Source organism: Phocoena sinus, chromosome 10, assembly GCF_008692025.1.
Source record: "Phocoena sinus isolate mPhoSin1 chromosome 10, mPhoSin1.pri, whole genome shotgun sequence".
Taxonomy (NCBI): Eukaryota; Metazoa; Chordata; class Mammalia; order Artiodactyla; family Phocoenidae; genus Phocoena; species Phocoena sinus.
The window spans coordinates 14,474,509-14,488,832 of NC_045772.1; the positions used below are offsets into that span (position 1 = coordinate 14,474,509).

Below are 14,324 nucleotides of genomic sequence, written 5' to 3' on the forward strand. Positions count from 1 at the left end.
CAGATACTAACATTTTGCCATACTTACTTCAAATCTTTAAAGAAAACAGATCTAAACTGTTTCAAGCACAGGAGCAGTTCAGAGAATAGTATAACAAACACCCATACACTGAGGTGGTGAGGGGCCAGGCTCCCTGGCTCCACAGTAGGACATTGGAGAGGTGACTTAACCTCTCTGTGCCTCTGTCTTATTAGGAAAAAACAACTTACACACTGCTCTATGTAAAATGGGTAACCAACAAGGATGTACTGTAGAGCACAGGGAACTCTGCTCCATGTTATGTGGCAGCCTGGGTGGGAGGGGAGTCTGGGGGAGAATGGGTACACGTAAATGTATGGCTGAGTCCCTTTGCTGTGCCCCTGAAACTATCACAACATTGTTCATCGGCTATACTCCAATATAAAATTAAAAGTTTTTTAAAAAAAACACCTGCCTCTAAAGGTAATTGTCGGGATTAATTAAGGTAAAGCTCTTTAAAAGGCAAAATTTCCTCACAGGCACCATGTGCTTAATAAACATTACCTGTTGTTATTCGTGTGCTCATGACCCTGCTTGTCAAATCAACATTCTGCAGCATTTGTTTTAGTTTATAAAGAAAAGTGTAATATCACAGATGCTCTTAAAGACCCCTGTATGCACACCTCCCTGTTCTGCCTGCTAAGGAAAAGGAAAGGTTAGCCAGGAGGCCAAGGTGGGAAGGTGCACTGCAGGACATGGGACAGGGGAGAGCCTGACTTCTGAGGAAACCCTCCAGTGTGGTCAGAAAGGAAGGTGACAGCCGCTCAGGGGAGGAGGTGGGAGGGGTGGCCTGGTGCGTCAGCGAAGACCCTCAGGAGCCCGTTTCCCACTGCAGATGCCCAACTCTCTCCTCTCTCCCAGGAAACCCTTGGGGCCCTTTTTAATGGCTCCTTTCAAAAAAGAAACCAACAAACAAAAAAAGATAAAGAAACCTCACCCACACTTGCTCCTCAGTCGGGAGAATTCCACCCTGTAGGGGCTAGCTTTGAGAGGAGAGTCCCAGGGGAGCTGCAGGAAGGGGGCTTAGGGCCCCTGAAGTCATTGCTGCTTGAGTGCCCTGGAGGCAGGGCTGTAGCCCAGCCAGGAGCACTCAGTCTCCCTTAGCCCCAAGTCTATTTCAGTGGACTGTAAGCTTGGGGAAGACGTCTTTCTGGGAACTATGCACCCCTCCAGGTGGATACTTCTTGCTGAGTGAGCTGATGAGAGAACCCCCTGATTTGTTCAATAGTTAATCTGACAGAGGCACACGTGTGGTTCGTCAGGCACAAATATTTGTGGGAAAGGCCTTGGATATAAGTGTATACTAGCACCCAGTCTCAGTTGGAAATGTGCTCTCCCATCACCCCCCAGCAGTACCATCATTTTTTATCTCAAAATGGGCTTCCCCCATCTTGCCCTCCCCTCCACTTCTCTAGAATCCGCTCCAGCCACTGGTGAGAAACAGCTGCTCTGAGGCCCATCTCTCATCAGCTGCCTTATCTCCCTGATGAATAATGTTCCCCTTCCCGCAGTGGCAGCCTGGCAGGAGGCCCGCCCCAGCGTGGAGCAGGCTGCTGACAGGGCTTGGAGCCCAGGCAGCTGTCAGAGAGCAGGACGCTCCCCTGGCCCCCGCGTGGGGTGAGGGCTAACCTCCCTGCCTCACAGACACATGGTACCCTGAGACCTCACAGCCATGGCGAGCTGCACCTCACAAACCCAGCTATTCCAGGTACACCTCAGCACCCTTTGGATGCAGTAACTGTTCTGGGTGCTGGGAAAACAGAGGCCCATGAGTCCTGCTCCACAGGGGTGGGGACTGCTTATGGGAGATGTGATTTGTACTTAATGGTACAGAGCTCTATAGTTCTGCGACCCAGAGAGCATGTTTAACCACTCCTGGTCTCGGTTTTTCCCATTTGCCAAATGGGCTAATAATAGCGTTGTATAGATGCTGTGGTTCTCTGCTCAGACCCCCGTTGCCAGCCAGTGCAGCCATCCCCAGCACTGTGAGTGCTGTGGTAATGGCTATACCTCTGGACTTCTCCAGAGCCTTTGGCTTATGGTAACAGCATCCCTGAGACGGCCGAAAGGCTATCTCCTTTGGCCGCCATTCCCCCTCCCATCAGGGGAGCTGGTAACTGACTGATACTGGGGACACAAAAGCCCAGTTCTCTTTCCTCAAGATGGGACAACTCCATGGGACTATTTATGCTCCAGAAATTTCTATAGATCAAGCCAAGGCTAGAGCTTACTCACAGCTACATCCATCCTCAGCCCCTTCACCTTCCTGTCCTGTTTCTCTTACAGCTTTTCCTCAAGAGCACACCCTCCCTCCATGAATCATAGGCTTTGGAAGCCTGTTTTGGGCATCTCTTTTAGGGGACTCACAAGACAATGACCCACTTCATAGGGGCTTTATGTGAGGATTCGATAAGATAAGGCTTGAAAAGCCCCTTGTGGGTGCCTGGCACTCAGCAAGTACCCAATAGTCAGTGATCGTGATTCTTATAAACTACTGCTACATGACAGAATGTCACAAGGGAACTCGGACAGATACGATAGAGAGGTTGGTGATGAAAGCCTTGGTTCTAAGGCTGCAACTGGAAGCAGTTACCCTAGGAAGGGCCCTTGGAGGTCACTTAGCCCAACTGTCCTTTTACCAGTGAGAAAACTGAGGCCCAGAGAGGAGAAGCAGCAGTGTCAGAGACCCACGGCAAGTCAGGGGCAGAACTGGGACTAGACTGTGCCATGCTTTGCCCACCGCTCCTCATGCTCTTTTGCTGTCTTGGGGTCCTTCGTCCCTGCTAGTTGTTGAAGTGCTGCTGACTTTTCATGGGCCAGGACCCTGGGAAGGGAAGTCAGAGCACACTCCATTTCCACATGCATGTCCTGAGCACCTACTAGTATTGGACACCTGCCAGGCAGTCAGGGGCGTGGTATACACAGATATGCAACAGCCCCTGGTTGTTCAGAGACCGTCACTGTTTTCAAAGTGTGTGTGTGTGTGTGTGTGTGTGTGTGTGTGTGTGTTGGTTAACTTTCATCCCAGGAAGTAAGTAATACCAGCCCATTTTACAGGGAATGACTGATTAAGAGTGAGCTTTGAGGGCTTGCCTGGTGGCGCAGTGGTTGAGAGTCCGCCTGCCGATGCAGGGGACGCGGGTTCATGCCCCGGTGCGGGAAGGTCCCACATGCTGCGGAGCGGCTGGGCCTGTGAGCCATGGCCGCCGAGCCTGCGTGTCCGGAGCATGTGCTCCGCGGTGGGAGGGGCCACAGCAGTGAGAGGCCCGTGTACCACAAAAAAAAAAAAAAGAGTGAGCCTTGAAAGACCAGTAAGAGCAGGTAGATGAGCAAGAGCATTCCTGGGCTCACTTTTTACCATATTAAATACGTAGGAATATTCTTAATTTCCACAATGCTCTCTCTGAATAGCCTGCTGTCCTTTACATTTTCCCAAGTATGTATAGAGTTAAAAGGTGAGACAGATCGTGGCTTCTGGGTATAGTTGGAGTCCTGTGTGGCTGAAGTATAGGATGCATATCATCTGTTTGACCATAGATGACCACAGTGGAACTGGAGAATTAGATCTTTTAAAATCAAACCAGACTCAGGATTCTCTGTGTCATGCTATAGCAATTGGGCTTCAATCTGTACACAGTGGGCAGCCTCCAAAACCAGGAGAGCAACACGCTCAGGTGTGTGTCCTACGAAAATGTCTCTGGGCAACGTGGAGAGGAGACTTGAGAGGCAAGGCAAGAACCCTGCCCCCAGATGGAGGCACCCTTGGACAGGTGAAAAGTTAAGTAGGAGACCACAACTCGTGAGCTGTCAGGAGATGCTGTGTGAGGAATTTCCACATGAGCCAGACACCCTGAAGGTGACAGGAATGGAGGATGGGAAGAAATTGTGAGGAAGTGGGATTTGAGTTGGAATTTTTGAAGGGCAGTTTCCTAAGCATGGGGAGTGGTGTGGACAGAGTGCAGTATGAATGGATGGAAGATGAGCGTGGGGTCAGCAGGACCATGGACCTGGGCAGAAGGTCGTCCTAGGAGCACAGAGGTGTCGGAGCTAAGAGGAGGCCCAGGCCACATTCTGGGGAGCACTGAGCCCCAGAGGAAGAAGTATGAACTCCCACCTGTAGGCAGTGAGGCTGCTGGAGGATTTTGAACAGCAGAGTGGCAGGAGGGAAGCAGGATTTCAAGATTAGCGCAGGAGTGGGATGTAGACGAGGGTGGCGGCGGGAGAGGGACCTTCCCCCTCTAAGTTGGAGAACATGCACTGCCCGCTTTCAGACCACATCCCCCCGTCCAGATAATTTTGGTTTGTACACACAATGTGGTCCCATATTTTTTTAAAAGGAGAGATTTCACACAAAAAGATTTCATATAAAAGGCAGGTTTCTAGCTACATTTGAAAATCAGAGGATTTGGTAAGACTGGACCAAGTATTTCCATGTGGCCACCATATGCTGGAGTTGGTCACAATTGCCTTCTATAGGTGTAGCCTTGAGTTTCATTGGAGTTTTTCCCATAGCAGTCCTGCTTTATTTATTTTTGGTGCATGGTGAGTTTTAGAAATTTTTGAATGAGCCATCAGCATTTAAGTAACTGAGAATTTCTTATAAATATCCAGATTTGGGCTTCTTTAGAAAGGCACTAGGGCTACCTGGGACCTCGTTCCTAGGAGGCCGTAACGTCTAGAGCTTAGGCTGTTTTCCATTTCACCAGTCCCCACTTCTCCTAGCTCTCCACAGAGGCCTGCATTAGCTGCCGTCTGTCATAGAGGCTGTGCTCTCCTACAGGAAGACAAAATGTTTCTAGCGCTCAAGTTGTTATCAAAAGTGGGAAAATGAAAGGTAGAGTAGGGGACGTGCCTGCTCCTAAAAAAGGTTGGAGAGAACATTGTGGAAATGAAGAATATTCCCGTGTTTAATTTGGAAACAAAGAGAATATGTGTTAGAAGAAGACCACCAAGGACACTGCTAGAAAAGACTGGCCGCTCCCCTAGCCTGATGTTACCTGCTTGGGCCCTGTTGGCATTTAGCTTGGGAATCCGGGGACAGAGGCAGGGGGGTCACATCACACTCAGCACTCAGCAGTCTGGATTCTGTGCTGCAGAGGAGCAAGAGGAGGGGTTTGTGACCAGGGCTTAGGAGCTAAGGGTGTGCTGAGACGTCCTGGGCATGAGGCAATAGGAGGGAAAACCAGAGTGAGAGTGGGGAGTGGGAGTGTAGGGGGAAACCCTATACACTTCTGGAGCGGGAAGTCAGCTCCCTACATAGGGGCTCAGAGAGAAGAATCGCAGATGACTTCAGGGTGACAGATCCTGGGTTCCTGGGGGCATGGGAGGTGCCTTAACAGAAGTCAGGAGATCCACACTGGGGGAGACTGATGACTTAGGGTCCAGGCACAGTAAATCTGAGGTGATAAGGATGGTGCTGGTAGCACACTGGCTATGTACATCAGCTTTGAAGCACTCAGGTCTCATGTGGACCTTGTTTTTGTTGTGCTTAATCTCTCGGTGCCTTAGTTTCTTTTTTTAAATTTATTATTTACTTTATTTTTATTTATTTTCAGTTGAAGTATAGTTGACTTACAATATTATATTAGTTTTAGGTATACAACATAGCGATTCGATATTTTTATGGATTATTGGTGCCTTAGTTTCTTGAAAAATAAGGCTATTGATAATCTCCCTCCTGTAGGGTCATTGTAAGGATTAAAGATTAACGTAATTAAAAGCCTAAAAATGACTCCTGGTGCAGAGGACGTGCTCTGTTCCACTATTGCCTGTGAGGACAAGGTGGGTGAACCCACTGAATGGAGGCGATTTCATGGGGCAGGGAACCAACACTGGGCCTTGGAGAAGAGCCACAGTGGGGGAGAAGACACAGTGAGGAGCCGGGAGGAAGCAGCTGGGAAGCAAGGGGAGAGTGTCTTTAGGGCAGGGACGATGAGGATCATGCTACAGAGGCCACGAGGACCAGGGTGAATTTGCCCCCCAGAGGACTCTTGGCAATGTCTAGAGACATTTTTAGTTGTCACAGCTGGGCATGGAGGTGCTACTGCATCTGTTGGGTGGAGGCCAGGGATGTGCCTCACCCTACAATGCACAGGACAGCCCCCACAAGGAAGAATTATCCAGGTCCAAAGGTCAATAGTGCAAAGAGTGAGAAACCCTTCTCTAGAGCCAACAGCTTCCAGGTTTGACTTGTGGTTCCACCAACAATGGCTGTGTAACCTCGGCAAGTTCCATAACCACTCTGTGCCTCAGTTTCCTTATCTGGAAAATGGGGATGAAAATAACAGCTGCTTAACTGATAGAAGATATGCAGAGGGCTTAGAATAGAGGCTCATTGTACATTAGCTGTTATTAGAAATCAAGGAAATTGAGGGCATAGCAGAGTCCATTTGATCCTGGAGTTTGGCGTTTCAGATTGATCTCAGTGTGATTTCACTAGGGTGGAAAGGGGAATGGCAGCCAGATGCAGAGGGTGATGGAGATGGGTATGTGGGAATTGGGGCTAGCAGGCACAGACAGTAGCAACTGGAGGAAGTGGGGGAATGGCTAGTTATGGCTGCCAGGCCAAGTGAAGGGGGTTGTTTTACATTCAGTTATTTATTTATGCCAATCAGAAGTTCTGGTTATTGCCCAAACCACATGATAACAAAAAAGGAAATTTTCAAAACGAAAGAAATCACCTGCAGCCTCACCACCTTAACAAATTAACAATGTTCCCGCTCCCCTTCCAGGCCTATCATTTTTACAGTGCTTTAGTCATTACACAGATTTTCTTTTCTATTGTTTTATGTCACATGAAATTGTCCTATAAGCGTTTTCCATGATGTTACATCATTGTTAGATTTATCGCTTTTTTCCAAAATGAAGATAAACCTCATTGTTTTTTCCTAGTTGTAAAAATGCTTTGTGCTCTTTTTTTTAAATGCAGATGGTACCAAAAAGTCTGAAGAAGAATGTAAAAACCCCCATTTTCCATCCCACCCTATAGAGATAGCCAGCTTAGCATTTGTGGTGAACATCCTTCCAAACAGATCTCCATGCATTATTCTTTTTGTTGATTTGTTAACTCTTTTACGTAAATATGAACATTACTGTCATTCATTTTCAACCTTTGAAGCGCAGGTTTTCTTATTGTTGGAGTCGGGGTTGTTGTTTTGGGAAGTGGTGGGGGGGCTGTGGATGGATACACACAAGAACAAAGAAAGCCAGGAAGCTGCTAGAAAGAGGAAATATTGTGGTTGTGCAGAGTATTCGTTTCCTGAGGCTGCTGTAGTAGCTAAGTACCAGAGGCTGGGCGACGTACACAACAGAAATGTATTCTCTCACGGTTCTGGAGGCTGGAAGTCTGAGATCAAGGTGTCAGCAGGGCCATGCTCCCTCTCAAGGATCTAGGTGAGGATCCATCCCTGTCTCTTCCTGGCTTCTCTTGGTTGCCAGTAATCCCTGATGTTCCTTGACATGTAGACACATCACTCCAACCTTTGGCTCCTTCATCACATGGCATTTTCCTCTTCCTCTCTGTGTCTGTGTCCAGATTTACCTCTTATAAAGATTCCAGTCATTGGATTAGGGCCTGCCCTACTCCAGTATGACTCACCTTAACTTGATTAAATCTGCAAACACCTATTTCCAATTAAGGTCATACACACACACACACACACACACACACACACACACACACACACACGTAATGGGGCTCAGGACTTCAATGTATCTTTTGGGGGGGGGGACACAATTCAACCCATAACATGTGGGATCCCCAGGGTGATGGAGGAGGAGGATGGAGCAGCAAGGACTCCTTCTCTGAAATGAAAAGGAAGGAAGAGACTAGGGTAAAGAGACAGAGATTCTGAGGCTGAGAAGGGAGACAGGGAAGCCTACTTCCTCCAGCAACTCGTGTCTGTGTTTTATTAACCTCCTAGTAGTTTACAAAGAGAGCCCCAGGATTCATCAGAGAGCCTGGCTGTTCATAAACCCTGCCGGGCCCCTTCCCCACCGTCATCCCGCCGTGCAGCTGGCAGCTGCTGTGCGGGCCCCACAGACCTCACTGCAGCATCCTGTTGTCTGCTTCTCGCCAGATTCCTGGTTGGCTGCCACCTACTTTCTTTTCGGCCTGGACTAATTTGTTGCAGTCCTCAGACTGGCGGGAAGCATCGCTAATTCCCAAAGTCCTTCCACATCGCCCACTCAAAGCCCTCCGTTTGCCAAGTGTGCACATCTCCTCTGTTCTGTCCTTGCTGGAGGTTATGGTCCCTAAGCCTTCAGGAGTGTGGCCATTCCCCCTCCCCTTTTCCTCAGGACACCTGTTTTTGCGGGCTTCCTCAGTTCTCTTGGTCTCCTTCCCACAGATTTGGTACCTGAGGTTGAATTTTCAGAGGGGGAGGGGAATGGGGAAGGATTGTGAGAAATGTGGAGAAGTTACAAGGACACCCGAAGTCTCTGCTGGTGGACTCAGATGTCAGGAAGTCCAGAGCCTTCCCAGGTGTGGCTGGGGTTAGGTCTGAGTGTGATGGGTAAACATGTGACCAAAATTAGCAACATTGTCACCCTTAGTCAGCCTGGCTCTCCCGGGAACAGGGGACTGTTACCAAATAGTAGTCAAGTGGCTGAGAATAATGAGGCTTCTGCTTATTAGCTTAGGTCCCAGGCAAAGCCCAGCCAAAAATGTTTTCTTGCCACCGCAGGCTTCTGCATATTGAGGGAATTATTACACTTCTCCAGTGGTTAAAAGTCACTCAGCCTTTGGCCCCCTACCTCTTGACGCTGCCTGGATCACCTAATAATCTCCAAGCAATGCGTCACCTGTCCCAACTCTACCATTTAATTATATGTTGTCTTTGATTTCCTCTCCAGTGTCGACTGCCACTTTTGAGAAAGACCTGGGATCAGAAACCCAAATAATATAGCTCATATTAAGTCTAAATAACAGGAAAACCCAAGTACAGCCTCCAGCCAGGATGTGCCAACTTGTTTGGGACTGAAGGAGGTCTTCTTGCTCAGGCATGACAGACACAGGGTGTGGGCCCAGTGGGTCTGTGGAGACAGAAGAGCAGGAGGGGGTCATGAGAGTTGTTGGGAATTTTTCTACCTATAGCCTCATGTCTTGCCACCACCTTATCAGACCTCATAGTCCAACCGTGCAACCAATTGCAAACTTTGCCACTTCTTCCCAGTGTCAGCCAGAGCAATAGTGATGGGAAGCGCCAGAACCAATTCAAACTAGTATAGGCAAAAGAGACAACTTAATAGCTCACATAACTCAGAAGATAAAGATGGCTCTGGTGTCAGGATCCAGGGGCTAAGTGATGCAGGCAGGCTTTTGTCTCCCTCCTTGTGTTGTTCCTAGTGGCACTTCTGGTACAGGTGGGATCCCTCCATGGAGCAGGAAAACGGTGTTCATCAGCCCCACATGACGTCACTCCAGCTTAGCTGGCCCCTCAGAAGAGAATTGCGACGGGCCCATTTTACATCAGCAACACAATCCTTAGACCAGTTAATGCCCAGGGAAATGTGGTTCTCTGTTTGGAGAGGACTTTATCACGGAGTCTGTTTCCCCCCAAAAAGAAGGCTACTGAGAAGCTAAAACAAAACCAGCACAGTCCATTACACCCCCCACTTCAGGGGTTCGTTCATGCAGTTGCAGGTGCCATTCCCTCTACCTGGAAACCTTTAAAACCCAGTCCACCTGACAAACCCCTACTTTTCTTCCATGACCCAGCCAGCACACACTCGTCCACACCCTCCCCAGACAGAGAGCCACCTTAGTGTTTCATACATGCCTCTGTTATTTCACTCACTCAATTTTTCTTTTGTTCTTTTAGCAAATCCTTATCTTTTAGCTTTGCACCCAGCTCCTCTAGGACTGTGAGTTTCATGAAAGCAGGGATTGTGTCCCAGTCATCTCAGGATCTCAGCCTCTACAGGGATGCTTGGTCTGCTGTCAAGCCCAGAAGCTACTGACCACATCCTTGGGTGTTGGGGTGACATGCAGGATGTGGCTGTTCCCTGACTGGATAGAGAACCTTGGGTGCTGGGTATGGAGGGAGGAACTAAGTGCCGGAGTCGCTAACTTTTCTGCTTTCCATGCAAATCCCTTGTATCCCAGGCTGTCTGGAAGGACACTGTGCATTCTGTGCATCAGCCAATGGCAAAATTTGAACTGTGACACATGCCTGGTTTGCAGTGATACATTACACATGGAGAGTGTTTATTTCTCACATATTGTATCTGAGAATCTTAAGCAGTCATGGGGTCTGACTTTCATTCTCTGGGGTTAAAACCTTCTTGGTGATGCTAATATTCCTCTAGGAACACAGGACTCATTACCTTGTAAGGCAGCCCCCTGGTTATTAGGGGCCACATGTTATCTCCTGGCTGCTTTGGCCATCAACCCTAATTCTCTTCTCTAGGGCCACAAGGAAAGAGGTCACTCCTTTTTCGACTTTGTGTTCACTCATTCTTTCCTGTGTACATGAATTCATTAACTTCATCGTTCATTTAAAAATATTTATAAGGCCTGTTTTGTCCAAGATGGGCAGGTCCCCTGTTCTCATTGAGCTGACATCTTTAGAGGGGAGAGACAGACAATAAACAACTTAACATATAAACAGGAGAAATACAATTGTCATAAGAGGTGTGAAGAAAAGAAAATAGGGCAATATGAGGGTTGGGGAAAATTTCAATAGAGCGAACAGGACAGGTGTCTTTCAGGAAATGAATTTGAGCCAATGAATGATAAGAAGGAGGCACCCACGAGCAATTTGGGAGAAGAGCATCCAGGTTGAGAATTAGAGGGAGGAGCCGTTGTCAGGGTGGTTTGGGTGGAGGTGAGGGAGGGGATAAAGTAGAAATGAGGATGGAGAGGTGGGCAGGGACCTTGTAGCCATGGGAAGGAGGTGAGGATCTGTCATCAGAAAGAGGGAAGACTTCTGAGGGTTTCGAGCATGGAGTTGATGTATAATTTTAAAAGAGCACTTGGAATATGGAAGCTTGAGGTAGATTCCCAAATCCTGGAAGACAACTAGGAGGTGGCCACTACTTTATTTCAAAGAGTAAGAAAGATCTGATTTAGAGGTGAGCTCTAGACAGCCTGGAAAGACAGCACCATAATACCTGGGGCTGGGGTCAGAGTATCCCAAGACAGGCCATCGGATACTCTTCTTGGAAGGTGGTCTGGGAAGGGCACCTCCTTTTTCTAGATGGCCAGATTCCCCCACCCCCACCCCCAGGCTGTGTTCTTCTTATGAGTTCTCCACAAACAGTGAAAAACTAGGAGGCTGCCCAGCACAAGACTTTATTTCCTCCTGGAGCAGAGTGAAGTTGCCCTAGTGAGGCACCAAGTGTGCTAGCACCATTGTCTGTGAGGGAAACTGCACTGCCAGGAAGAGGGGGCATCGTGCTGTCGGAACTGGGGCCCCGGAGGACCCTCGGAGCATCAAAGCAGAGAGAGAAATCAAAAGGAAAAGACTCAGGGGGAATGGAAAATGTGTTTCCATATTTTCTTAAGATTCACAGCCATAAAAAAAAAGGCAAGCAACTAGTAAAAACATTACTGAGTGTGACAGATGAAGGGCAGCCTCCCTAACACAGAGCTCACATCAATGAGGAAACAGGGAGGCCCCATTTCTTTTTTAATGGGGAAAAATGTGAGCAAACTTATACAGAAAAGAAAATGCATATGGTTAATAAAAGTACTCGATCTTACTAAAATCAGAAAAATGAGAACTAAAACAGCAGTGGGGTGCAGAGTATCTTTTGGGGGAAATGGTTTATAAATTGAAAAATGTATTTTTTAAAGACCGCTGTGCTGGTAAGCCTGCGGTGAGGAGTTTGCTGTCAGGTGCCATGGTGCTGTGCGCCTTTAAAAAGGGGTACTCTTTGGAGTACCTTTAAAAAAGTTCATACCCTTTAACCCAATGATCCCACTTCACAGACTCTATCTTAAGGAAATAGTTTTAAATGAAGAGGTTGATTTGTGTGCAAAGATGTGCATGTGTGAAATATTGGAAAGAGGCTACTTGATAATAATAGATGATTGGTTGGCTTAATATGGTATATCCATTCGGTGCACTATTATTAGGTAGCCATTAGAAATGATATTTTTGAAGATATTTTGGTAGGGAAAATATACTGCAATATGTGGAAAATAGCAAAATCATAATTAACAGAAAGCAGGAAGTCAATTATGAGTGTGAATGCACATTATATATATGAAAATAGGTTAGTGGATCATAATGTACATATAAGGAAACACATAGAAAGGTTATTAGAATTTTCTCTGAGTTGAGAATTACAGGTAATTTTGTTTAATTCTTTGTGTTTTCCAAGGGTGTTTTTTCTTTTTTTCTACAATGAACATATATTATTTTAAAAATCAGATAAATGTAGAAAATGGTTGTCTTACAAGTCAGTGCTCCCTTTGGTCCTCAGATTCCTGTGAGAGACACACACACCCCTTCATCCCGCCTTCCATCTCTGTTGCTGTAAGACACTGCAAAGTGGAGGGCAGAGAGCAGAAGGAAAGCAGGGAAGTGGGTGCGACCTCCTGCTGTGCCACGGTTTTCCTGAGTGACCCGGCACATGCCACTGCCCAGCGACAGGGCTCAGTTTCCGCATCTGTAAAATGCACTGGTGGAACTGGTTCACCTCTAAGAATGTAACAGGACTGTAGGCATAGCAGGTCTCAAGCTTCTAGCCCAACGCCAACCCTAACCACAGTGACATCACTGACTGCTTCCGTGAGCAAATGCCACCCACACCCAGATGTCACCGTCCATGTGGCCGCCCTCAGGACGAGTTACAACTTAGCCGGGGAGACCCTTGCCCTTTCCTTTGGGAACAGGAGGTGATGTTTATGTACATCATTCATTCCTTCAACACATCCTTGTTACGCGCCTGCTCCTGGGTGCCAGCCCCTGAGGGCAAGCCCCATAAGGCCCAAGCTCAGAGTGATTCAAAAAGTGTCTTCCCTGGGGGCAAGTCTTTTCCTTTTGAGAGTCATTTTAATTTATATTTGAATTATTTTAAAGAACTAAAGTTTATTTGAAGAGAAGTGTCTGACTCCAGATGAGCCAGATGGATCACACCATTTTAAGTGTAAACCACCTACCTACCGTGAGTCTGATTTTCTCGTGTGACTTAGAAATGAGGAATCCAGAAACAGGTGGATCCTTGGCAGTGTGAATAAAACAACATGTGAATCCACCTGGAGCCGTGTGATGAAGGGAAGAGCATGTGGACTTGGAGCCAGATGACCTGAGGTCAAACGTGGCTCTCCTGCTTCCAAGCTTTGTGACTTGGGGAAGTTCACAACTTCTCTGACCTGCAGTTCTTATCTGTAAGGTGGAGAAATAGTCCCAACCTTGCCCAGGTTTGCTTGTGAGCATTAATCAGGATCTTATTTCCGGAGAGACCCGGCAAAGAGCCTGGCATGTTCTTGGCCATCACATCAGTACTCTTGCTGCTTTCCAGAGGTTGTTACTTGAAAGGGACAAGACACCGTTGGAGATACACGAGAAGAAAACCATGTTGTACCATCGCTGAGATCCAGAGTTGTGAGGCTACACAGACCTGGCCCTGCCACTTACCTGCAGTGTGTCTTTTTGAGGAAGTGACCTGATCTTCCTGAGCCTCAGGGTGCTCATCTGTAAGATGGAGTTGATGGCAGCAATACCCACATCCCAGGGCAGTTGTGACGACTCAGTAACATGTGCATCCACCGTAGTGCCTAGTAAAATCACAGTATATTCACTGAATTGTTTGATACATTTTTTTCCAATTGCAAATGAAATAGTTGTTCAATATAGAAAATTTAGAAAACAACCTTAAAAAGGAATAGAAGAAAGTATGAATTGTTTTCAGTCCTTTTACTTTTCAGTTGCTGTGTGTTTGCATCTGAGCTTCCTCATCCATACTCCCACACCCCATCTCCATTCTGAACTGAGGCGCTATCCCCAGCAGGCTGTGGCTTGTTGCCCTGATTGTTCCATCAATGCAAGGTATGTAACACTGCTGCCGGCCCCTCTCTTGGCAGATCCTTCAAGCCGGACTTCATCCTTGTCCGCCAGCATGCCTACAGCATGGCCCTGGGCGAAGACTACCGCAGCCTGGTCATCGGCCTCCAGTATGGAGGGCTGCCTGCCATCAACTCCCTCTACTCCGTCTACAACTTCTGCAGCAAGCCCTGGGTGGTAGGTGCTGGGCCAGGCTGACCCGGAATGAAGGGGGAGGTGTGGCTGGCCTCCCAGCCCTGAAGTGAACCCATTCCCCAGCATGGAGGCCCAGTAATAAAAGGAGTCTTTTTTTTT

General features: G+C 47.6%; 1 protein-coding gene across 1 annotated transcript in view; it reads left to right on the forward strand.

Moving 5' to 3' along the window:
• The window catches only part of SYN3 (synapsin III), a 465,532-nt gene that overhangs the window by 150,787 nt on the left and 300,421 nt on the right, over positions 1-14,324 (forward strand). The window contains 1 exon segment of the mRNA XM_032646265.1: positions 14,051-14,207. Within this exon segment, the coding sequence (XP_032502156.1) occupies positions 14,051-14,207 (157 nt within the window).